This window comes from Dunckerocampus dactyliophorus, chromosome 3, assembly GCF_027744805.1.
Source record: "Dunckerocampus dactyliophorus isolate RoL2022-P2 chromosome 3, RoL_Ddac_1.1, whole genome shotgun sequence".
NCBI classification, from domain to species: domain Eukaryota; kingdom Metazoa; phylum Chordata; class Actinopteri; order Syngnathiformes; family Syngnathidae; genus Dunckerocampus; species Dunckerocampus dactyliophorus.
The window spans coordinates 31035218-31060525 of NC_072821.1; the positions used below are offsets into that span (position 1 = coordinate 31035218).

A 25308-nucleotide genomic window follows, 5' to 3' on the forward strand; every position below is an offset into this window, starting at 1 on the left:
GTATTGTTCGAAGTGTGAAATAAAGTTTTTAGGAAAAAAAACACTTCGACAAATAAGGTTGCAGTGTTTATATGTTAGCTTAACCCGTTGGTGTCACATAATGAAGATATAAGTCTAGTGTTACTTAGTCAACGGCCATATATTTGCCATGGCTACTTTATGGGGCTCTAAAGTATTCTCGTATCGCGGTTTGTTGTCGAGAATAAGTAGGACAGTCCCTGCGAGCGGTCAGTGTCCAGACACAGCTGATGTTAGTGCCATAGAGAGATACTGTGTACTGTACTAAAGAACAAATAACATTTTTTTTACAGGCCTTGATCTAAGGAGTTTATGTCCGTGTCAAGGTGAAACAGCTTTGTGTAGGTATGTAACAATACACAGTACACTGTCAGACATACATTTATTTGTATTTAACTGGTGTAATACAACACTATTTTTATCCAAGAAATGTAACAACTGTATTTTTGTGAACAAATTACATTTGTACATTTTGTATAGAAGTCATTATTAGGGAAAATCATTTGTTGATTTGTCACATGACTGTATGTATTTGTTTGTGTAAGCCAATACAGGTGGCCCTAGTGTTACAACGTTTCATGATTGCAATGCATTCCAATAAATCAATACTGCACAAAAAGAAAAAGAGAACTAGTAAATGAGTGCATGGTGGCGTGCGTCGCAGGAAGGACAACATCCCTTTTGTTCTTTTTAGTTAACTTTTTCCATTTTATTATGTCTCCCAGGCATGAGAAAGACTCTTCCGATGATAGTCAAAAAGGTTTGTTTGTGGAGGGCATTGAGCTGTGCGAGAAATTGTACTTATGTTGACAAACTTTAGGGCTTAATAATTGCACCACCATGTGGTGCACTTGTCAGAAAAAGAAGAGTTACCTTATATCAGGCGTGTCCAAACTTTTTCCACCAAGAGCTACCGAAAAATTGAAGGATTATGCGGGGCTTTGCTATTTGTCACCTTTTACATGTTCTTTAAATACGTTAAAACCAATGAAATGTAGTTTAGGAATAGTTCATTGACAAACCATGATTTTATTGGTATCAATTTTCGTGTCTACAAATAGGACTACGGTCCTGCAAGCATATTTTAATATCTAATATAGGTTAAGATATGCTAAACCAGGGGTGCTAAGACTTTTTTTAAAATGACCAAGTCCCAAAGATCTACCTCCTACTATAAATATATAAAAAATATATATATTTACTATATTTATAAAAAAAAATGTGTGTGTGTATTTATGTGCATTATACATGTATATCAGGGGTGCACGCACTTTTTCAGCATGCAAGTTACAAGTCGAAAAACATATATAAAAGCTAACCGTTAAACTTTGAAATACAGTACGATTGTAAATATTAATGGTTAGAATTTCACATTCACATTTTAAAGTTTAGAGCTATTCAAAGTATGTACGTATGTATGTATGTATGTACTTTATTTATCCCACAGCGGGGAAATTTACTTGTTACAGCAGCAAGCAAGCAAGTAGTTGATATCATAATTATATTAAATATGACAATAAAGATAATTATACATAATTCCTCAATAGTTGTGTACATTACCTGAGTACTGGTAATATATCAGTCAAATTAGCTATGTAACGTTCATTAGGAGACACAGTTCATGTATTACATCCAGTTAGCATTTGCTATCAAACATTACCCATATACAAGAATTGAAAATGGTTACGCAATGTAGCAAAGTCAAGGCAACATTTTAAAAAGGTTTAAAAATACTTGCATTACAGCTTTGCGTAAAAAAAAACGGTTTTAGTTCAGTTCCTATGACAGCATTGTAAGTCCGGTTTTTGTGCAAGTCGGAATTTATAAATAAATTAACACTGTACACAGAACATACAGTACAAAGGACAAATAAAATACAGTAATAAAACATTACATACAAGAATTAAATGAAACAGGAATAAAAAAGAGAGAACAACTCCTTATTTTAATCCCTGTGGTTGGCTTGCAAGGGAGGGAGAGACAGGTTTATTGGGAGGAGGAAGTCTCAATAGTGAGACCAGTACGCTACTTAGTTATCACTGTCCATTTCACAGAAGCATGTTCTTTCACATGTTCAAAGATACCATCTTTATTTTAGATGGCACGGCATCGTTTGAGTGGCTTGGATTGGCTGCATGCCTGCAGCCAATGTTGGCTGGCATTTCTCCACTTTTCTGAGCATCTTACGGTGTCTAATTTCACTGCACTTTTCACTTTCATTTTCTTTTTTTCTTTTTGAGAGGTGTGTGTAGCTGTTTGGCTCCTTGAAGGGAGGCCCACAATGTCAGACTTTGAAAACTCCTGCTGTGTAGAATTACATGCTTATCAGTTCAACATTTCTTCAAATTTTGAGATTCCACTTTTTGCATTTGCCCAGACAAACAAGCTATCCCTGGTGGAATGCTGCCGAGAGGCCTTTTTCTCATGGCGGTGGGTCAGTTGTGGAGCAGCAGACCCTGAATAGCATTGCGAAGAACATCCAAGAGCAGCAGTACAAGAGAGTGGTTGTGATGGCCGGGGCAGGGATTAGCACACCCAGTGGCATCCCAGATTTCAGGTTGAAATCTCTGCTTATCTTTGTGTGTTTGCACATTTAAAGCTTCAGGTGTATTCTTGGATTTGATGTGAGGTCATTTTCTTGCAGGTCACCTGATAGCGGTCTCTATGACAACCTGCAAAAGTATAATCTGCCTTATGCTGAGGCTATTTTTGAAATTAACTTTTTTCACCACAATCCTAAACCATTCTTTGCTCTGGCCAAAGAGTTGTATCCCGGAAATTACCTTCCTAATTCTGCACACTATTTTGTGCGGCTGCTTCATGAGAAGGGTCTGCTTCGCAGGATGTACACACAGAATATCGACGGCTTGGAAAGATGTATGCATTTGCATTTTTTGTCTTTTGCCTGTTTTCATTTACAGCGGTACCCCGGTTTTTGTTAATTCATTCATTCCAAAAAGTCAAACGGAAACCAAAATGCACGGAAATCGAAGCAATTGTTCCCATAAAAAATAGTGTGAATCAAATTAATCAGTTCACCCAAAAATATTACAGGGGCAGAGCTCCTAGGGTGGACACGTTTCGCCTGAATTCCTCAAGGCTCAGGATCTTGTGGGACTGTCTCGTGGTGACATGTCTCATCAACATTGTATGGAAGTCAGGAACAGTACCTCCGAATTGGCAGACCGAGGTGGTAGTCTCCCTTTTCAAGAAGAGTGACCGGAGGGTGTGTTCCAACTACAGGAGAATCACACTCCTCAGTGTCCCTGGGAAAGTCTATTCCAGAGTGCTGGAGAGAAGGGTACGACCATTAGTCGAACCTCGGCTTCAGGAGGTGCAATGTCCTGATTGTGGAACACTGGATCAGCTCTACACCCTCGTAAGGGCACTGGAGGGTGCATGGGTGTCTGTCCAACCGGTCCACATGTGCTTTATTGACTTGAAAAAGGCATTCGAACGTGTCCCTTGCGTTGTCCTGTCAGGGGTGCGCCAGGAGTGTGGGGTTGGTGGCACGCTTCTTCATGCCATTTGGTCCTTGTACAACCAGATTGGTTCGCATTGCCAGCAGTAAGTCCAGCCTGTTCCCGGCGAACGTTGGCTTCTGCCAAGGCAGCCCTTTGTCACCGATTTTGTTCATTATGTTTATGGACAGAATTTCTAGGTCCAACCAGGCATTTAGGGTGTCCAGCTTGGGTGCCTTAGGATCTCATCTCTGCTATTTGCGGATGATGTGGTCCTGATGTGGTCCATCAGGCTGTGACCTTCAGCGTTTACTGGGGTGGTTTGCAGCTGAGGGTGAAGCTTCTGGGATGAGATTCAGCACCTCCAAATCAGAGGACATGGTTCTCAACCTTCGGGTTGGGAGTGAGGTCTAGGTGGACGAGTTCAAGTATCTTGGGCTCTTGTTCACGAGTGACGGAAGGTTGGAGCTTGAGATCAACAAGTGGATTGGGGAAGCATCTGCAGTAATGCGGTGACTGTACCGGACTGTCTGAGCTGGAAGGCAAAGCTCTCGATTTTAATTGAGCCATGTTCTCACCCTCACCTATGGTCATGCGCTTCAGTCGTGACCTAAAGAACAAGATCACGGATACAAGAGGGCAAAATGACTTGGCGGGTTATTTAACAGCTTCAGTCAATGAAAAATGCACGGACAATGAGTTGCCAACGCGTAGGGAGCTTTGTTTGAGCACTTGATTCTGCAGAATGAAACATGAAACGTTTGTTGTATGATAATCGAGACTTTTGAAATTTGGGCGAAAATTTTTGTGGAAAACAGAATAATACAAAAACTGGGGCGTTTGAAAACCGAGGTTTGACTGTATTTGTGTTGTAAAGGAATGATTATGTTACATGTTGCTGCATTCTCAATCAGTGGCAGGGATCCCTCCTGACTTGCTTGTGGAGGCCCACGGGACATTTGCCACGGCCTCCTGCACTGTTTGCAGACGCAAATACGAGGGAGAAGAACTACGAGTGAGTTGTTTTGCTCAATTCACAACATTTAGTTACATTTCCCTTTGCTAGAAGAAACATTAATGGCATTACTTCTCCCTAGCCAGACTTGATGAGCGGAGTGATTCCTAAATGTCCGACTTGTAAGGGCATTGTAAAGCCAGACATCGTTTTTTTTGGGGAGGAGCTGCCACTTCAATTCTTCAATTATCTGACAGACTTTCCACTCGCAGATCTCCTCATCGTTATGGGCACATCACTGAAGGTGAGATGGCTTCAAACCTCTACATAAAACCCCCATCCATTTAGATTTAATATCCTCTTGTGGAAAAAGTACACCCCCTGTGTGTTACGCATCAGAGTGGAATAAAAACCGTCTTGTCCTTCCTAGGGATTTCAACCTAATTAAACCTAACAAGATTTTAACCCTAACTCAGATGAAGAGACAGAATAGACATTACTAGGACGTCAGAGAATGTCGGCCACCGATAATTATCGGGTCGATGTTGGCATAAAAACATCGGTATTGGTTTTTCTCTACAATGAAAGCTGATACAGAGCTTTTAGCGTAATTTGCAACATTGCTGAAGTTGCTGCATCATGTAGTTGATACTTTGCTGCTGGTGGTGTGGGGTTAGCAGTCTACAGACTAGTCTTACGGTGTTTTTAAAGAAAGAGCTAAAAATAACATCACACAGCAATGTAATAGGTAGATAACATCAGACAAGACACTACCAGCGAATAATGCAGAATAATCAACAACTATGTGAGCTCTAAACATGTAACTTAGCAGCTATTTACAACAACAGTACAGCAAAGCATGCTGGGACACAGGAAGCGCTGTTGTCAAAACCATATACGTAAACGTTGCATTGAGCACTGAGCCTTACGTCAATGCCATTGTCATATTGAATGTGGCAAGGCTGCGCTGTAAATGAATCCAAATAAATCTAGTTTCTACAAAGAAATTTGAGTTAATGCCTCTCGTTTATACATTCAAACACGCACTAATATACTTGGGAAACTGTTAGGCACCAAAAACAATGTAATCTTCTCAGCTGGCTAAGATAAGATAGACAGATCCAACACAGCAGTATTGACATTACATCAGCTGTAGAGCACAAAGTAGTGCCAAAAAACCTGTGTAACTAATATATAACATACAGTATGTGTATATATATATATATATATATATATATATACACACTGTATGTTTTAACGCAAAAAATAAGAATATAAAATAAGAACATGAAAGTTCAATCAAAATAAAAAAAATCAAAATAATAATAAGAAAATTCATGTATTTAAACAAAACCGCTTTAACTAAAAATAAATTCCATCTTTCCAAAAATAACGGAAATCAAGGCACAAGAAACACAAATGTATTCTTATATTGAATATGTAATTAATTATCTACTCAGAGATGGGTGGAGTAGCCAACAAAATGACTGTACTCATTTAAGAGTATTGTTACTTTAGAACAATTTTACAAAAAAACATGTGATGTCACACATATCGGGATCGGTTGATATCGGAATCGGAAATTGAGAGTTGGACAATATGTTATCTGCAAAAAAGCCAATATCGGACATCCCTAGACAATACAGTACATACGTTCCACGTTCCAGGAACACCAGCGATTGACATTCTCCTCCAATTTTGAATCAATCAAAAATTGCAATAAAAATGAAAAATTGTAAAATTAAATAATTGACAATTCAATTCAACATGGCAATAAAGACAATTATACAGAAGTCATCAATAGATCCAACAGTATTTCAATCAAACTATGTAGTGTTCATATTTCCACAGTTCATGTGGCCGAAGTCAAGGCAAGACATAAAAAATTTGAGCCATTAGAAGTTTTTTTTTACTTCATCATAAAATTATAGCAACATTAACAAGTAAGTGCAGAAAAACAAATTTCTATAATGGAGTTCAGGGCGCGCTAGGAACAATGAACTTTTTCTTTGAAGGTTTTGCATGGAACTAGCTGCTACAAATGCAATGAGGATTTTTGTTGCACCTTACACCTATGCACCTTACTGCTGAGTTATTTATCCAGAATTTGGATAATAAAAATGAAAAATGCAGTTTTGGACGCCGTCTGCCGCCAGGCACCACAGCAGCTGCTGATTGCTTCCGCCTGCGAGGATCGAATTAACACCACTGTATGAAATGGTTCGATGCAAATACATATACGTCATCCCTCGTTTATTGTGTTTAATTGGTTCCAGTCACGACCGTGAAAAGTGAATTTCCACAAAGGAGGATTCACTATTAATAAACTGAATATTTTCAGAGTTAGAGCACATAAAATCAGTTAATGACCTTCTAAATCTATTTTTACCATTATTAGAGACCTGTAGACATGAAGTAACATCCCTATAGCCACCTTTACAATCCTATTATTGTTTGTTTACACCAGATTGCGCAAAACTGATGCGCAGGCAATGGGATCCTCCTCCTAGGTACTATAATGTCTCATCAATGTAACATTACTGACACCTAGTGACCAGAATATTACATATGACTTGTCTTTCACTATTTTTTGACTAATAGTACAGTAATCCATAGTCATTAAATGTATTCATTTTTGAAGAACCGCGATGTAGCGAGGGATGACTGCATTGTTGCACCCCCACTAAATATTCCTCACAAACTTGCAAGACTCAATGACTGATCTGATCTTTGTACATTATGCAGATGTACGTATTTAAAGAAGTGGCCATTCAGTTACATCCTGTTGTTCATTCTGAAGGTGGAGCCCTTTGCCAGTCTCGCTGGAGCTGTGCGTGGATCTGTTCCTCGACTCCTCATCAACAGGGACCTCGTAGGCCCATTTGCATTGAGGAACCGTCGACAATGTGACGCTGTGCTGCTGGGTGACGTGGTGAGCGGCATCCAAATTTTGGTTGATGCTCTCGGTTGGACTCAGGAGCTGGATGCTCTGATGGCAGGTGCCACTAAGAAAGTGAGTTTCCATGGATTCCTACTGTGTTATTCACAAGCCGCAAGTCCTTAATACAATCCTGAGTTTATGATCTTAAGATAGTACAGCCAACCCTCGTTTATCGCGGTTAATTGGGTCCAGACCTGGCCTTGATAAGTGAATTTCCACCAAGTAGGATTCCTTATTTATAAATGGAATATTGTTGTAGTTAGAGCATAGAAAACCTTGTTTACAACCTTCTAAATATGTTTTTTAAGGGGAGGAGTGAAGGTATCACCATCTGCTGTTTCAAATAATAATCCTACATTTTTTGGATCAGTCTGTGATACTTTTTAGAACCTGTTGGAAACTTGTCCTGTGTTTTTTTTTCAAGTGCTCAGACCATTTTTGTGGAGTTATATGCGCAAATGCCAAAAATGTTAAATGCAATGTTAAAGAATCCTTCGTTTTCCGATATCCCATTTCCCGACAATTCCTGAAAATGTCATCCAAATCCATCCATTCAGAACTCCATTCCAAGTTATTTTCACGTTATTCTGAACACAAACAAACAAACAGATAAAAAAAAAAAACATAACCTCCACCCTTGCACTTTGCGCTTGGCGGAGGTAACAATAACAGTGTAACAATATGAACAATTCAACAACAAAAACTATTTGGGCAAATAAACATAGCTCCATCCATCCATTTTCGATAGCGCTTCTCCTCTTTAGGGATGCGGGGGCATGCTGGAGCCTATAAACACAGTTGAAACCACAAAAATATCAAACATTTGTGTTGTTGGAGACCCTCCCTGAATGTGATTTTTTTTATGTCACAATTATTAAATACACAGCAACTTACACGAATTCAATGTTTATTTTGTATTTGCAGACTGAAACAAAGACTACTGAAGAATGATGGCTTTCCGAAGATTAGCACCCTGTTGTTCTCCAGATGAGCACATCTTGAAAGAAATAGTGAAAAGTGGACCACATTTGCATTAACTTCACTTACTGTACATGTATTGCAGATGTAAAAACATATAAAACAAATGTGAAATCAAATATCAAGTTACACAAAGGTTAGATAAATTGTATACAGTGTTCCCTCGTTTATCGCAGGGGATAGGTTCCCAAAACAGCCCGCAATAAGTGAAATGTGCCAAGTAGCCAAATATATTTTTATTTTAAGGTTGTAAAACCCCTTACCATGCACTTTATACACTTTTCTCATACAGGCATTAACATTTTATCACATTTCTCTGTTTTTTTTAAACACTCTCAAAGTTCAAACTTAGTTTGAATTTTAACGATCAACTTCCGAGATTGGACACAAGAAATAAAGTGACTCACGCATATTTCACTCCTCTGATCATGGCTTGTCCTGGCGCCGTCAGGTTGTAGCGTTTTTGTATCGTTGTTAAAACATATTACTCCTCCTCGTCCTCCATGAACCGAAGTTTCATTTATAGCATTCCAGGTGCCCTACAGCCGCGTAACTTCTGCCTTCATTCAGCATGTATGATCGCTCGCAGCTAGCTAGCAGCTAGCGATTATACAACAGGAAACAGGCAGTCCTGCACGAAGGAGATTGATTGACAATGGTCTACAGCCATCAGAATGGAGAACACAAAGGTCGGATTCTCCCTTAGCCAATCAGGACTGTTGTGGCTCTATATTTAATGAGATGAACTGGACACGTCTGGCCACGTCTTCAACTCTCACATGAGTATACAACACTCTCTACTGATAGCTGTAGTAAATACAATAATAGACACATAGAACAGAGCACCGATAGATCACTCTAATACATCACAAGGACGCAGAACAGAATGTGTGTTCATACGCTATTAAAAAAAAAAAAGTGCAAAATTGCACTTAAAGAAATCAGTGAAAGCTGAACCGTGATGTAGCAACACTGAACATATTAGATGATGAGAGAAAATGCTTAAAAAAAAAAAAAAAAAGTACTTTTGTGTTTTTTAATTTCTGGCCATTTTCTAATTTATTCCCTCTGAAAATAGGCTGTTTTTTTCCACAGAAAAAACATCTCATTCACCATAAGTTGGTAACAATTTATAGATACACCATAATACAGGTAAAATGTACAGCATACCCCTACCACTGTTAGAAAGCGCACAATTTTTACGTTTGTGTCTTTATTCTTAACTGATAATGTTTTTCATTAAGCATTGAGATTTTGCACATACTTGTTTGCTGAGATGCAAAAGTGAAACTTATACCCTCCTGATTAAAATTCTAAGACCAATTGAAGAATTGTTAGAGTTCACACTTTGCACTGTTGGCTCTTAAGGAGGATCAAAGTAGAGGTTCAGAATGCAAAAAGAAGAAATGGGAGTGAGACAAAAAAAATGTTTGAGTAAAAAATTTATTGCAAACAACAAACCGAAACAGGATGTTCATTAGCTGACCAAGAGTTTAAGACAATATCTCAAAAAAACAACAACCCAAAAACCCCCTAAAATGGAAATGAATTGTTCAAAAAAGGAGTCAGTAATGAGCTAAGTAATAGCTACACCATTCTTATTAATCACCTCAAAAATTGGTTTGGGCATGCTTGATACCAGTGTTTCCCGGAGGCTAGTGGAAATGTTGCTTCAGATGGTGAAGATGGCTTCACACAGGGCATCCACTGTCTGGAACCGATGTCCATTTTTGTAAACTTCCCTTGCCATCCATCCCATCCAATGTTCTCAATTGGATTTAGATCAGGGGAACACGCAGGATGGTCCAAAAGAGAGGTTATTCCTTTGGAAGAATTCCTTTGTCAGGCGAGCATTGTGAACTGCAGTGTTGAAAAAGCCAGTCATTGCCACACAGAGAGAGGGCCTTCAGTCATGAGGGATGCCCCCTGCAACATCTTCACATACCCAGCTGCTGTTTGACCACCCTGCACAACCTGAAGCTCCGTTGTTCCATTGAAAGGAACGACCCCAGATCATGATGGCGCCCCCTCTACTGTGCTGTGTGGAAAACATCTCAGGTGGAATCTCTTTGTCATGCCAGTAAAGTTGGATGCCATCAAGACCGTCAAGGTTACATTTTTCTCATCAGAGAATAAAATGTTCTTCCACCTTTCAATGGACCATGTTTGGTGCTCTTGTGCAAATTCCAAATGGGCAATTTTGTGGCGTTGAAGGAGACAAGGCCTTTGAAGATGTTTTTTTTCTCCTTAAAACCGTTCTCTTACAGATGCCGTATGATGGTTATTGGACTGCACTTTGCACCAGTAACAACCTTCATTTGGGCCGAGGATCGTCGCATGTCTTGATGGCCAGCCAATGGGATCCTCCCTCTCATGGACGGTCATATTTTTTTGGGTCTACCACTTGCCTTTTCTGTTCCATAACCCTTAGGATCTTTGAAGAAGTTTCAAATGACTGTCTTACTGCATCCAACCTTAACATCAATGGCATGCTGCTAGAACCCTTGTTTATGTAGCTCAGCAATCCGACCGCGTTGAGAGAGAAAGTGTTTTTTCTTTTGCCATGACGAAATCTTGACAGTGTGAATACCTGACGGAAAATGACAATGAATCCACATTGTTGCCAAGATTTTGGCCTTTAAAGGCTGTGGTCTTAACATTTTGATCAGCTGATGAACAACCTATTTCACTTTCATGCTTGTTTGCAATACATTTCTCACTCAAAACATTTTTGGCTCACGCCCATTTCTTCTTTTTGCATTTTGAAGCTCTACTTAGAACCTCCTTAAGATCCGTGCAAAATGTAAATTCTTGCTGATTAAACTAATTTAACCCATTCGCTGTGCAACCTGTAGAAACAAGAAGAAATCTTTTCCATTGTTCATATTCCTCTGCTGGAGTCTTCCCATAATGCAGCAGGGCAACAATTGCAACTTGAGTAAGTATTTCTGTGGGAGGCTGTGAGGCCTCCGCCTGCAGGCGCTCAATGCAGTATGTGCCCGTAAGATGAAGTCACAAACATTGCAACTGTAGTTGACTCCCACTCGCCGGGCAGCACAGACAGGGCATTATGTGGACGAGTACCAGCTGGTACCACGGGCTACTCATCCTCCTCAGGATTGCTGTCGGCGCTTCAGAAATCAGGACATGGAACAAAAATGGAAACCTGTGATTGCCGTCTTCAGATGCATAGTCGTCGTCTGCTTTTGCACCCTTTGTTCAGCTCAAAGACGTGAGTAGAGCTCGTATCTCTGGCAAAGGCATCATCTGTTGCTCGTGATGGCAGTAGGATGTTGATCAGGCTGCTACAACAGAGCTTCAGTGTTTTCCACTTTGCAATAGTTCCCATCTTCTTTGCAACTCAAATATTCAAACCATACAAGAAGGGGAACGCAAAGTTTTTCTCAGGAAATGTTATATGTAGAGTGCATAACCTGTGAGTTATTAAAAAAAAGACTCAGAAACAACAACTGCAAACAAAATCACTTGATTCCTTTTATATATTTTGGCCATGCAGATTGGAAAATTCTAGTGTCCAAATTAAATATAAATTTGACCTTTTAGATATTTTAGTTTGTGCTGGAGTAAATAAGTAAAACAACTGTATTGTAAGAGCAAAATGAGGAGTGTTTTCAGAACTACATCACACTTTCTGACGGAGAGGTGTCCAAACATTTTTTAGCAAGGGCTACATACACACAGCTTGAAGGATCCGGGGCCATTTTTATACATTTTCTCCATTAAAGATGCTAAAAACAATCCAATCTAGGATAATATACAGTGTGGAACCCTGCATATATGAGATTCAGCGTTCACAACCCAAACATTTGTGGATGTTTGTTAAATAAATAAAACAAATCTCTTAATCACCATTTTCAACTATGAGTGAAATATGCCCATTTTTACTGTGAACAGAAGGAGAAATGACAGCAGATGACAGTGTATATATTTGTATGTATTTACAGCTATAAATTGAGTGAACATTTAAATCAAGCTAAAAGATAGCACACGTGTCTAAAAAACTATTTAGCTAGCACTCGTTTCTTATATAGAAGCACAACATTTTAACACTTTAACCGTGTCATTCTTAGCAATGGGTTGTGTCCAAAGACACCAAATCATTTAAGGTGAATTCACATGTTTTGAGAGTACATGTACAATTGATTTCCGAGCATACTTAAATGCAGCAGATTGTTCTTCCGCAGTAAGAGTTACGTTGGTCAGTAATAAGCATATACACTTGTTATCTTTATTTGTCTTTCTGTTTATTTAGACCACACGTACATGCATAATAAAGACATTGTGATGTTCTGAGTGTTCGTGAATGCATCTCACGGTCGTCGACTGACAATGAGAAAGTGTGGTTCCGACGGTGAGGCGACTAGAGACGTGTTTGTGAGTTGGGAGATGCTTGTAAGTGTTGGAATTGCACTGCTGCTGATGTGTTCAGGTCAGACTCTGTGACTCTCTGAGGACGCTACAGCGTGTTTCCGCTTGCTTGTAGTGATGCGCACGCGCATGTGTTGATTATGCTAAAAATTGTGACTAATTTATTTAAATAAATTGTTACCGAAGTTAACGCACTATTTTTTAACAGCCCTACTAAAAATAGGCATTTTTTCCCATAGAAAATACATTTAATTCAGCATGAATTGTTAAAAAAAAACAACGTGAAAATACAAGTAAAATGTATAGCATACATGTACCACTGTTAAAAAGCCCACAGTTTTGACATGTTTATGTCCTATGTCAAGTCTTGAGGTTTCGCACTTTGTGCTTTGAGACACAAAAGTTTGTTTTGGCTACGGACAGTGAATCCGGCCTCAAAACTTGCAGCGAAGTGAACACAAGTTAATGTATGATGGTAAATTGTGACTGGAATTACAACAGGAAAGCAACGTGAATTATGTAGACTGCTTGTCTAGCCTACTCGCCTCTAGCGCTAGCCTGACGACGAGGCTAAAGGCTACACCGTGACTCTGTTTCCATCTGTTTATGGATCATCTTACATTATCAGTCATTAATGGTGGGTAATTATACATTTTATTCTTTAAATGCGTTTAATAATCGTGTGAGGCATTTTAATGGTTTTAGCTTGCTTCTATGCATTTTGCTTGTTTAGCACCCTTCTTCACAAGTGAACAATGGCAATTGAAGAGAGAAGGGGACGGTTCTGGAGCTGAATCTAATCATCCCAGCAGTCACTTTTATTGCAAACGTTGATCCAAAATCGAAGGGTGACATCAATGCCAAGCAAGCAAAAGGGTTTGGAGGTGGAGGAGCGAGCCAACGTAGCGCACGGCAGCGCATTAGCATTATCCAGGCTTTCTTAGAGTGTCAAAATAGACATTTTAATGTTTCAAGATATAGTGAAGAGCTACTGTATTCAAAAAGAAAAATGGTCTAGACTAGCCTATCACGCTAGCCTGTTAACCAGGCTAAAGGCTACACCAAGACTTTGATTCCAGCTGTTCATGGATCATCTTACATTATCATTCATTAGTGGTGGGTACCTATGCATTGTATTCTTTAAATGTGTTTAATAAGGTGTGATTATTATTATTATTATTATTATCTTGCTTCTATGCATTTAGCTTGTTAGCTTCCTTCCTTGCGAGTGAACAATGGCAATTGAAGAGCTGGTTTTGGAGCTGAATCTAATCATCCCAGCAGTCACTTTTATTGCAAACGTTGATCCAAAATCGAAGGGGAACATCAATGCCAAGCAAGCAAAAGGGTTTGGAGGTGGAGGAGTGAGCCAACGTAGCGCACGGCAGCGCATTAGCATTATCCAGGCTTTCTTAAAAATAGACATTTTGCAGTCACTTTTATTTCAAAAGTTGATCCAACATCAGAGGAGAACGTCAATCCCAAGCAAGCAAAAGGGTTTGGAGATGGAGGAACAAGCCGACGGAGCAGAAAAGTGGCGTAGCCTGCTAGCCTCTAGGTCTAGCCTGACAACCAGGCTACAGGCTGCACCATGACTCAGATTCCATCTGTTCATGGATCACCTTACGTTATCATTCATTAGTGGTGAATACCTATATATTTTGTCATTTAAATGCATTTAATAAGTGTGTGAGGCATATTTAGGGCTTGAACCTGTTTTAAAGGTTTTTGGGAGTTGTGTGTCAAAAATATGCATTTTATGGGCGTATTAATTACTCACATTTTTTTGCCTTTTCCTAGTGGTCCCGGAACGTAACCCTGGTGAAAAGCGGGTATCCACTATATGCTAAGCTATCTGAATACAACATTGACATCTTAGCTAAGATGGTAAAGTGAACCGATGATAAACTGAAGTAGCTAATGCATCTCTAGCTGCTGTGTTGGGTTTGATTGACTGGGAGAAATTAAGTGGTTCTTATGTTACTTATTTTTCAGGGTGTGTTCATACTTGGTTCGATTAAAACAAAGTCTAGTCTGTTTGCACTGTTTGTACGATTCATTTTGTCTATGTGAACGCAGTCCACTGATCCTAGGTCTGTATCTAAGAGCCTGAGCGATGGGTCTTAGTTCCACTTGTGAGTGGACTGTAGTGCTGCGTGACCAAATGCACCAAAACACCAGATATGTCACATTATGCGAGTGAAACCAGGTGATGTTTAGCAAAAAATAACAGAAAGAAAATCATAAAAAAATAAGACCTAAATGTAAGCCAATGTAAATGCAGTCTTTAGTAAGCGTGTCCTACACTGCAGATTTTAGTATCGAGCCGATACCAAGTGAAGTATTTGGTGTTCTGCAAAAAAAAAAAAAAGTCCGATATGCCCTGTATCCTTCAGGTTGTCTGCCTACCTGTATCACAACAAGCTCAACACAATGAATTATTGCGGCCATTAAGTGTCGCCAAAAGAACAACTGCCACCCCACTTTAACTTCAGGCACATGTTAAATTACAGTATATACTGTACACACAGTGGAGCCTTGGTTAGCGTCATTAATCCGTTCTAGAAGGGCCGATTCTAATGAAAACATACTCTAACCAAATCGAAACAGTTAAGGCTGCTTTTACGTCCACTGAAGATACGTTGTTGGTAAAGACACGAGGTGGCAGCGAGATCAACACAGACACAACCTCCCTGTTTTGCCATGAGTTATGTATTGAATTCAATAGTGTTTTTCATTTCCTTTATCAAAATGCTGGCACTTGCAACTTTCTTTGGCTCCATCGTGGTTTATTTTGCAGCCGTGATCAATAAGAAAAGCAGAGATGTGTGGCGTAACCGCGTCAGTTAGCAAATAACTACAGAGTCAACTGCTCATGACATCATAGACAGGCGACAGAGCTGACTTCCACTTCCTGTTTCCTTGCATTAGCAAGCTAGTAAGCTGCCAACAGGGACATTTTGTGGTAAAAACGCATTAAGAACACAGTTGGATTTATACTGTATATTTATAACACAATAAGACTTGCGCCGTATTGTACTCTTACCGGAAAGTGTACTCAAACCGATGGTACGTTTTTAACCAAAATACATGCTAACTGGGGCGTACACTAACCGAGGTTCCACTGTATTGTCATATATAAGTCGCATCTACCTATAAACTGCAGGACCAGTCAAACTAAGGAAAAAAGTGCAATTTATAACCCAGAAAATACTGTAAGTGAATTTGGATCATTTCTTTTTGGTTGGTTCCTTTGGCATCACACTGGTTGGGAACATCTTCCCTAAGTTACTAAATGTGGTTATTTTCCCCACAAAGGGCGTCCCATGTAGGATAAGCGGCATAGAAAAAAGATGGTTGGTTGGTTGGATGGATGGATGGGCGGCACGTTTGCAATACAATGGAGGTTTTTTTTCAAATGAAATCCACTTCAAAGGTGATATTTTGCAGCTTTCCTGCCCTGCAAATGATTGCAACAAAGTTTTGTTATTTATGGTATGCACTCAGAAGTTATCATCTAGTGGCATTGGTCCAATGAGAGTCATTGCATGACACGGCAGGAGTAGAAAGGTTGCAAGAATCAAAAACAAATACTCTTCAAGCCTTGTTGTCCTTCTGTACAAACAAACAAACGAGACTTTCACACGTTTCTCAGTGTGCACAGTGCCTCCTGGACCTGTGCTCGTCCCGGAGAACAACACTGCTGACATCCAGGTGGTTAAAATAACCTCCGGTAGCGATGTCACTCTGACCGTTGTGGTGAATCCCGAAGAAATGTTTTACCTAAAAGGCAAAGCCCTGATGGTGAAGAAAGGACTGGACTATGAGGTAATGCACACAAACAAACGAGTTTTACATTATAGTGCAGGGGTGTCCAAACTTTTTTCACAGAGGGCCACTGAAAAATTAGGGGGTACGCAGGGGGACATTAATGATTGTTTTCATTTTGTAAACCAGTCCAATGTAGATATGCTAATAAGTTATACATCCTAATCAAAATTTTAAAACCCAGTTGAAAAATTGCAAGAATTTACATTTTGCACTGTTGGGTCTTAAAGAGGTTGTAAGTAAAGCTTGAAAATGCAAAACAAAGAAATGGGAGTTTTTGAGTAAGCAAATTATTGCAAACAACCGTTAAAGTTCAAGGCTGTTCATTAGCTGATAAAAAGTTTAAGACCATAGCTAAAAAAACTCCACTGAAATGCGTAGAAATAAAATGTTCAAAAGGGACTCAGTAGCTGAGACATTTTTGTTTATCACCTCAAAAATTGGTTTAGGCATGCTTGATGCCAGTGTTTCCAGGAGGCTAGTGGGAATGTTGCTCCAGGTGGTGAAGATGGCTTCACAGAGGGCATCCACTGTCTGGAACTGATGTTCATTTTTGGAAACTTCCCTTGCCATCCATCTCCAAATGTTGTCAATTGGATTTAGATCAGGGGATCACGGAGGATGGTCCAAAAGAGTGAGGTTATTCCTCTGGAAGAAGTACTTTGTCATGCGGGCATTGTGAACTGCAGCGTTCTTCTTTTGAAAAAGCCAGTCATTATCACATAGAAGACAACCTTCAGTCATGAGGGATGCCCCCTGCAACATCTCTACATAGCCATCTGCCATTTGACACCCCTGCGCAACATAATCATGATGGTAATCATGATGGGGTGTCCTTGTCATGCCAGTAACGTTGCAATCTTCATTTGGGCCGAGGATCGTCCCGTGTCTTGATGGCAACCCGTCAGATCCTACGGCTCAGGGCCTGTGAAATTTTTTGGGGTCTACCATTTGACTTTTTTGTCACCCTCAGGATCTTTGAAGAAGTTTCAAATGACTGTCTTACTGCATCCAACCTCAGCAGCAATGACGCGCCGCGAGAGGCCTTGTTTATGCAGCTCAACAATCCGACTGCGTTCAAAGAGAGAAAGCTGTTTTGCGTTTGCCATCAAGAGATCATAACAGTTCGAATACCTGACAGAAAATTACATTGAATTCACATTTTTGCCAAGATTTTGGCTTTTAAAGGCTGTGTTCTTAAATGTTTGACTAGCTGATAAACAGTCTTTTCACTTTAATGCTTGTTTGCAATGAATTGCTTAGTCACAATTTTTTTGTCTCACTCCCATGTCTTCCTTTTGCATTTTGTAGCTCTACTTAGAACCTCCTAAAGAGTCAGCAGTGCAAAATGTAAATATTTGCAAATTTCCACTGGTCTTAAAATGTTGATCAGGAGTGTACACTAGGTCCCCAACTTACGAACACCCGACTAGCGAACACTCGCGGATACGAACACAAGCCGACTGGTCTATATTTTATTTTATTTTGCCTTGTAGTCGCTCAATTAGTATTTATACTGCTACTGTACACAGCTTGACCAGCAGAGGGCACTGTGACACCGCTAATGGGTCCAACAGAGGAAGCCTTAGAGCTAATGAAACCAGTAGAGGAAGAGTTAGACTGGGGAGATAAAGCCAAATGGAATGCTAAATTGTACAACCCGGACAGAGTGTGTGATTAAAGTTTATGAAGAGTTAATAGGCCTGCTTAATTCTACACCACCCACAGAACACTACCTCTTTTAGAAGAGTCTAACGACGACGACGACTTGTCCTTTTTTTCAATAACTCCTCCTCCAACTCCACCACAACCAACGACGTATGCTCGACCACTCCTCTTCAAAGGTAAATAACATTTATCATTACGTATAATTAAATCATTTTTATTATTGTTTTTTTTCACTAATTATCCTCGTTTGATATTACTACTGCATTCAAACTCATATTTACATACATACGCATATACTGTATATGTATACACGTACATGTGGTACCTATATCATTGGTAATATTACCTTTTCCCCTACTTAAGAATGATTCGACATAAGAACGGTCCTCTGGAACCAATTGTGTTCGTTAGTTGGGGACTTAGTGTATTTGTAAAAAACAACCTGCATCTCAGCTATGTGTTATAGGTGACCGTGTATTGGTGCTAGCAACATTTGTTTTCTCGTTACTAGAAGTGGCCAATACTACAAATTTAGTCAAGTAAATATAGCTGATACTGATAGAGATAGCGATAGTTTTTACTTGGACACTTTTCAAGATCAGGGCAAACCTGTTACCTGCTGTCTAGGTTTGGACCCCAGATGCAGAGGCGCGAGGCCGAAAAACTCTATAAAGTTCTGTCTCTTCTGTCTCTTCAATGACAGTCACACAAAACCAACCAAGGAGGGAGCAGAAGGCACGGATAGACTAGAAGACACAACAACTATTAAATGTCCAAAAAGTAGATACATTACAAGTCAATGTAACAATAGCAACAAAATGAAAGTATTGTTCCCTTTTATTAAAAGCAACTGTTTGAGCAGAATAAAGTTTAAAAAACTAGACTATGATGGGAAAATATAAGAAAACGTTAGCATAAACATAGTAGAGTAACATTCCAATATAAAATAAGGTAATAAATAAGATTACTGTAAATGAATAAAACTGAAAAACAAAAACAATCCTACCGTTCACGAGATGTCTTGATCAGGAGCGCAAGTGGAGGCAGGAAGGAGGAGGAGGACTAGCTTGAGTCGAAACGCGAATCAAAGAGTCTAAGAGTCAGCTGGTCTCACAGACAAACGCACACGCACCACACGATAATGCTGTGTGCAAAATTTTAATTTGTAACTTAACTTAATTGTTTAAGTTAGTTTCGGGGCGACTACGAAGAAGAAGGAGTTTGAAGGGACAAGCCTGTCTCTCACACAAACTCACGTACGTGCTGTATCACTCAGCCAATGAGATGAGAGCGTAGGCGGTGCCCCGATAATCAGCCAATGAGATGAGAGCGTAGGCGGTGCCCTGATAATCAGCCAATTAGATGAGAGCGGAGGCGGTGCACCGAAAATCAGCCAATGAGAGCGTGATGCGTCAGAAGGCGTCACCAAGTGTTAGTCTGAACTCGCACCGACTTGAGGCATTAATAAAGTTGATTGAAAAAAAAAAAAAGACTTGCACTGACTTGACGCTTTAAATTATATGGAATTTCTTCTGTAATGCGATGCAAAAACTTTACATAAATTCTTTATGTTCAGTGGAATTTATGTAAAAGGAGGTTTATGTTATGCGAGGTACTACTGTATTTATTTTTTTAATGTGCAGGCCACTAAAAAATGAGCTGTGGGCCACAAATCGCCCTCAGGTTGCACTTTGGACAACCCTGGTATAGAGCTTTCAGTCATTAATGATGGTTGACTCCTGCACTGGTACACTGATACCGTGTCAACCATAGGCTGACAATGAATGGTGTAAGTGTCATATTTAAAAAAAAACGATATTTTAATTTTTTTCTACCCCATAATGGGTTGGGGAAGTGGTGAAGGGTACAGAACATTCTTCATTCACTGAATGTCCAAAGAAGCTCCATCAACAGATAGAAACAAATATTTGTAGATTACAGTCAAACTTGTCTATAGCGGCCACTAGAGGGAGACTGCAAAAGTGGCCTCTATAGACAGGTTGGTGTCCAGTTTGAATGTTGACCAATAGAGGAAAAAAAAAATTAATATTGACCAGTAGAGGCCACTGTGTGACTGCGGATAAAAGATGTACAGCACTACTAGGCTTGTTATTATCCGCGACCCACAGAACAAAGCTGTGCTAGTAATGTCTTACGCTTGTTTTTTATATTTTACTTTTTATACGTCAGAGTGTCATTACAGCTTTAGTTCATCAGGAAGTGACGGTGGGCGTCCCGAGCAGGAGAGCTAGGCTCAGTACTAGCTGTGAGTGTCGAGAGAGTTGGGAAGTGTGTTTATGTTGGCGTGGATGTAAAGTCCTGCAGTGTTCTCCGCTGTTAATAAAGCCATTAAAGTGCATCGGCGACAGCAGTCTCTCCTTCCCCACAACAAGCGGCATTACGGTATTGACCAGTGCACATTGTCTCACAACAGGAAATAAATGGTGTCACTTGTTACAGGCATTGGCTGGACAGCTATGTAGTGGGGCTTGTTTAACCTTTGGCTTGTGGGCAAGCAGGAAGGAGAGACGAGACGTGTGTGTGTTCTGAGCTGCTCTCTGGTGGCTGTGTTCAATAAATAAAGTTAGCAGAAGCAACAGGAGAAGTTTCCTTCTTTGCTGGAGTCAGGTCGCCTTTACTACGGTTCGGAGGTGAATAACACTGACAAGTTAACAGACTAGTAGCTAATGGAAAAGAAGATGGCTTTTTTTGTGTCGAATACAGAAGATGAGGACTTTGATGGATTTGTGGATGAGGATTGATCAAAAATAACGTGAGTACATTCTAAAATACTTCAATTAAGCACAACTGAAGTCAGTTTTGCTCCCGCTGGCTTTTTAAAAACATATGCTAGCATGGTTTTAGCGTGCAAGCAGTATTGCATTGTATTGTAGCGTCGCTGGGAGCACGTCCTGTTCCCAGCCTACTTTGCGGTAATGTTTTGGTGCAAATGCTCTTAAAATTACATGTTTGACCAGGAAATAGCAAGCTCAAAAGAAGACGGCTTTGTTATGTGGAACAACTGACAGTTTGTGTGGATTTTGTAAATGATTGTGATTGAGCTAGGACTCAGCAATTAAAGTCTACACACGACGGCTTCATTGATTGAAAAATGAAACTTTTTCGTGCATGAAGCTTCTACTAGAGTCGGTAATTTGGCCGCTATATGCGGTCAGATATTGACCAAGGGAGACAAAATGGGTGGCCGCTGGCCGTGTTAGACAGGTGACTGCTATACACAGGGTCTATAACATGTAAATTTGCTGTGGGGGATTTTTCAGTGGCCGTTATAGGCAGGTGGCCGTTCTATAAAGGTGGCCGCTAAGACAGGTTTTACTGTATTTTCATGTAGAAATGAAATAATGCTAAACAAGCTTCCTCTTGTTTTGTATGTATGTCTTGTAGGCAGTACAGAAGAGTGCAACTCTGGTGGTGTGGGTGCAATGCAGCAGACCTGGTTCCAAATCTGTGAGTAGAACACCAACCAAACACAGTACCTCAGTTTTTGTTCCAAAGGGTCAGACGAAAACCAAATCGTGTGAAAACCGAAGGAATTTTCCCCCTAAGAAATTATGTAAATCGATTTAATCCATTATAGAAACCCAAAAATATTAACAAATTATACATTTTATAGAGAATAATTATAGTTTTAAATGCAGAAAACAATGTGAATATAGATAAATGAGCATGTAACATCACTTCTACCTTTATTGATGACTCTTGTTGGCAAAGACAGAGGGAGGAGGGGAGGTACAGTTGCACTTCTGTATGAGTTCTTTCGTAAATTCAATATTTTGAATATCAAAGATCTAGCAATTTTCTTTGGCCCCATTGTGTGTTATTTTGCAGGCGTCCTCAATAAAAAATGCACAGACTGACTCACCAACGCGTGGGGTGCTTTGTTTGCGCCCTCGATTGTTTGAATGTTTGCCCGTACGATAACCGAGACGGTAGATGAAAACTAGGGCAACATTTTCGTCAAAAACCAAGGCAGCATTCAGTGTAAAAACTTTATGATATTTACGTTTTGTTCCATACAAGCTCAACGAGTCTGTTGAAGTGGTCGTGGAAAATATCAATGACAACCCGCCAAACTTTGCTCAGAATCACTACAACCTGGAAGTGAATGAGGTGAGCTTTGCATGCAGCCATTCATAGCTTCTGTATTGACGAGTCATATGTAGCCTGCTGGACCTGATGCAGTGTTTGTGCCTTCCAGCTGACTCCAGTCAACTCCAGTGTTGGACTAATCGAAGCTACTGATGTTGATTCTGAACCACTGTATTATCGCTTAGAGTCTGCCACGGTAAGTTGATACAGATCGGCTATAGACTTTGATAGTATGTATATGTATTATCTTGGAGAATCATGTTGTTTGCCTTACTGCCCCCTTTTTCTACAGCCTCAAATTACTCCAAGGAGTATTAGTAGTTACGTGTTGTATGTGATCATTTCAGATCTTGAATGTACCCTGCCTTTATGTTATTTCACCACTGTACTTCCTGAACATTATTATTTTACTTTACTAATTCAATTTAGTCACCTGAAACACATGCCAATTAAATGTTATAATTATTAGAAGGAGATCAGGCAAACAAACTGCAGTAATTCATAGAAAACCCACACTGTTACTCGAACCCCCTTTGTCTCTGTTTGGTTTGGTTTAGTTTTATTTGAACATGCATGAAGGTTACAATGGAATACATCTCATAAATCAACCTTTCACAGTTCCACATATCCAAATAGAGTAGGAAGAAGAAAAGCTGATTTAATCCTACCCCCCATCCATTCCAAATATTATACAGTACATTATTCACTTCCTGCTTTCCATATCATATTTTTATATAATAATCATTGTAATAATAAATAATAAAAAAAAAACAAGCATGACAGAACAATCATTGTAATGATCAAGACTCTTCTGCCTTGTATTTAGCAAACATCAACTGCTTGTATTGTTTTTTGAATTTGCTCACCTCATCGTTTGAGTTCCTTACTCAATCCGTTCCATAATTTAATTCCACATACAGAAATGCTGTGGGTTTTCAGCGTAGTTCTCCCATATAAATGTTTTAAGTTTAATTTTCCCCTAAGATCATATTTCTCCTCTCTGATAGAGAAATACTGGATGACGTTTTTGGGTAACAAATTATTATTAACTTTATGCATTTTTTTTGCAGTTTGAAAATGTACTAAATATGTAAATTGTAATATCTGTAATTTTAAAAATAAGGGGTTTGTATGTTCTCTATACTCGGCATTATAAATTATCCTCACCAATCTTTTTTGCAGTACAGTGAGTGAGTGAAGATTGCTTTTGTAATTATTGCCCCATATCTCCACACAATACATTAAATATGGTAATACTAAGGAACAGTAAAGAGTGTGGAGTGATTTATAATCAAGAACATATTTTGCTTCATTCAATATAGAAATATTTCTTGCCACCTTTTGTTGTATATATTTAATATGAGATTTCCAACTCATTTTTTTGTCTGTTATGATCCCCTGAAATGTATTTTCTTTCACTCTTTCAATGTTCACTCCGTTTATTTGTATTTGATCGTACGTGTCCCTTCTGCTATTTCCAAATAGCATTATTTCAGTTTTACTTAAGTCCAGGGATAATCTGTTTCTGTCAAACCATGATTTTAATATGACCATTTCATCCTTGACCTTTTTAATGAGTTCTTGTGTGCTTTCCCCAGAACAAAAGGCAGTGGTATCATCCGCAAATAAGACCGACTTTAAGTCCTTTGTTACTTTAAAAATGTCATTGATGTACAAATTGAACAGTTTTGGTCCCAATATGGGGGCCGCACGGTGGTCTAGTGGCTAGCATGTTGGCCAACACAGTAACAGTCTGGAGATCGGGTTCCGATTCTCCCTTGGGCATTTCTGTGTGGAGTTTGCATGTTCTCCCCGTGCGTGCGTGGGTTTTCTCCGGGTACTCCTGTTTCCCACATTCCAAAAACATGATGTTAGGTTAATTGGCGACTCTAAATTGTCCATAGGTATGAATGTGAGTGTGAATGGTTGTTTGTCTATATGTGCCCTGCGATTGGCTGGCGACCAGTCCAGGGTGTACCCCGCATGTCGCCCGAAGTCACCTGAGATAGGCTCCAGCATGCCCCCGCGACCCTAAAGAGGAGAAGCGGTATAGAAAATGGATGGATGGATGGATGGATGGTCCCAATATGGACCCCTGGGGTACTCCACACATAGTATTTAAACTCCCAGATGTGTAGTCTCCTAACTTTACAAATTGTTTCCTGTTTGCTAGGTAGCTTTTAACCCAATTCAAGACTAATCCTCTGATTCCGAACCTTTCTAATCCTTTCTTTGTTGTTAAAATATTGTGATTAATTGTATCAAAGGCTTTTGTCACTGCAGCTGCACATCTTCTGTTGTCTATAGCAGTAGTAATTTCCTCCGTGATTTCGATCAGTGCCATAGAAGTTGAAATGTTAGCTCTGTATGCGTATTGACTACCTGCTAGTAATTCCTTCGTATTAATAAATTTGTCCAACCTGTTATTAAATAGCTTCTCGATAATTTTAGAAAATTGAGGTAATAAGGAAACTGGTCGGTAGTTTGTAAATTGATGTTTTTCTCCATTTTTGAAAATTGGAACCACTTTAGCTATTTTCATTTTGTTGGGAAATTTTCCAGCCTGAAATGATAAGTTGGTAATATATATTAACGGTTCTACAATCTCATTGATAACCCTTTGAATTGTTTCCATTTCGATTCCATAACCATCATTTTATGTTTTTGCCTTAAAATTTTTCACCTTAGTTCAGGGGTGTCCAAAGTGCGGCCTGGGGGACATTTGAGGCCCACGGCTGTGTTTTTATTAGCCCACTGCACATGATAAAAATAGAAAGTAGCAATTTTGTGAGCATAAAAGTCTTTTTTCTTTAATATTTCAACTTTATGCTATTAAAGTTATATTTCCTCATATTACGTTACTCTTGTAAAATTACGACTTTTTCTCATTATATTTTGATTTATTCTTGTAAAATTATGACTATTATTTTTCAGTTTTTACTGTTCTTGTTTTTTTTTTT

The 25308-nt window shown here is 39.4% G+C and overlaps 2 protein-coding genes across 10 annotated transcripts in view; both read left to right on the top strand.

Moving 5' to 3' along the window:
• The first annotated feature begins 49 nt into the window (after nucleotides 1-49).
• Nucleotides 50-11095, top strand: sirt3 (sirtuin 3). 7 transcript variants are annotated; one of them, XM_054771846.1, is made up of 9 exons: nucleotides 50-227; nucleotides 312-363; nucleotides 2396-2575; nucleotides 2663-2895; nucleotides 4394-4494; nucleotides 4577-4616; nucleotides 4707-4738; nucleotides 7235-7447; nucleotides 8300-11095. In XM_054771846.1, exons 1-9 carry the CDS (start codon nucleotides 149-151, stop codon nucleotides 8324-8326), a joined length of 957 nt encoding a protein of 318 aa, XP_054627821.1. In that variant the 5' UTR covers nucleotides 50-148; the 3' UTR covers nucleotides 8327-11095. The 7 variants fall into 7 exon arrangements, with proteins under 7 accessions (XP_054627821.1, XP_054627819.1, XP_054627822.1 ...); XM_054771844.1 differs by having other exon boundaries at nucleotides 4577-4738; XM_054771847.1 differs by lacking the exons at nucleotides 50-227; nucleotides 2396-2575; nucleotides 2663-2895 and having other exon boundaries at nucleotides 309-363; nucleotides 4577-4738.
• A 163-nt stretch (nucleotides 11096-11258) lies between these two features.
• Nucleotides 11259-25308, top strand: part of cdhr5a (cadherin-related family member 5a) — a 30514-nt gene continuing 16464 nt past the window's right edge. Inside the window, exons 1-6 of one of the 3 annotated variants that reach the window (XM_054771812.1) lie at nucleotides 11595-12766; nucleotides 16398-16570; nucleotides 18299-18414; nucleotides 21644-21706; nucleotides 22280-22369; nucleotides 22458-22544. In XM_054771812.1, the coding sequence (XP_054627787.1) occupies nucleotides 18391-18414; nucleotides 21644-21706; nucleotides 22280-22369; nucleotides 22458-22544 (264 nt within the window). In that variant the 5' untranslated portion in view covers nucleotides 11595-12766; nucleotides 16398-16570; nucleotides 18299-18390. The other 2 variants (XM_054771810.1, XM_054771811.1) reach the window with 2 other exon arrangements.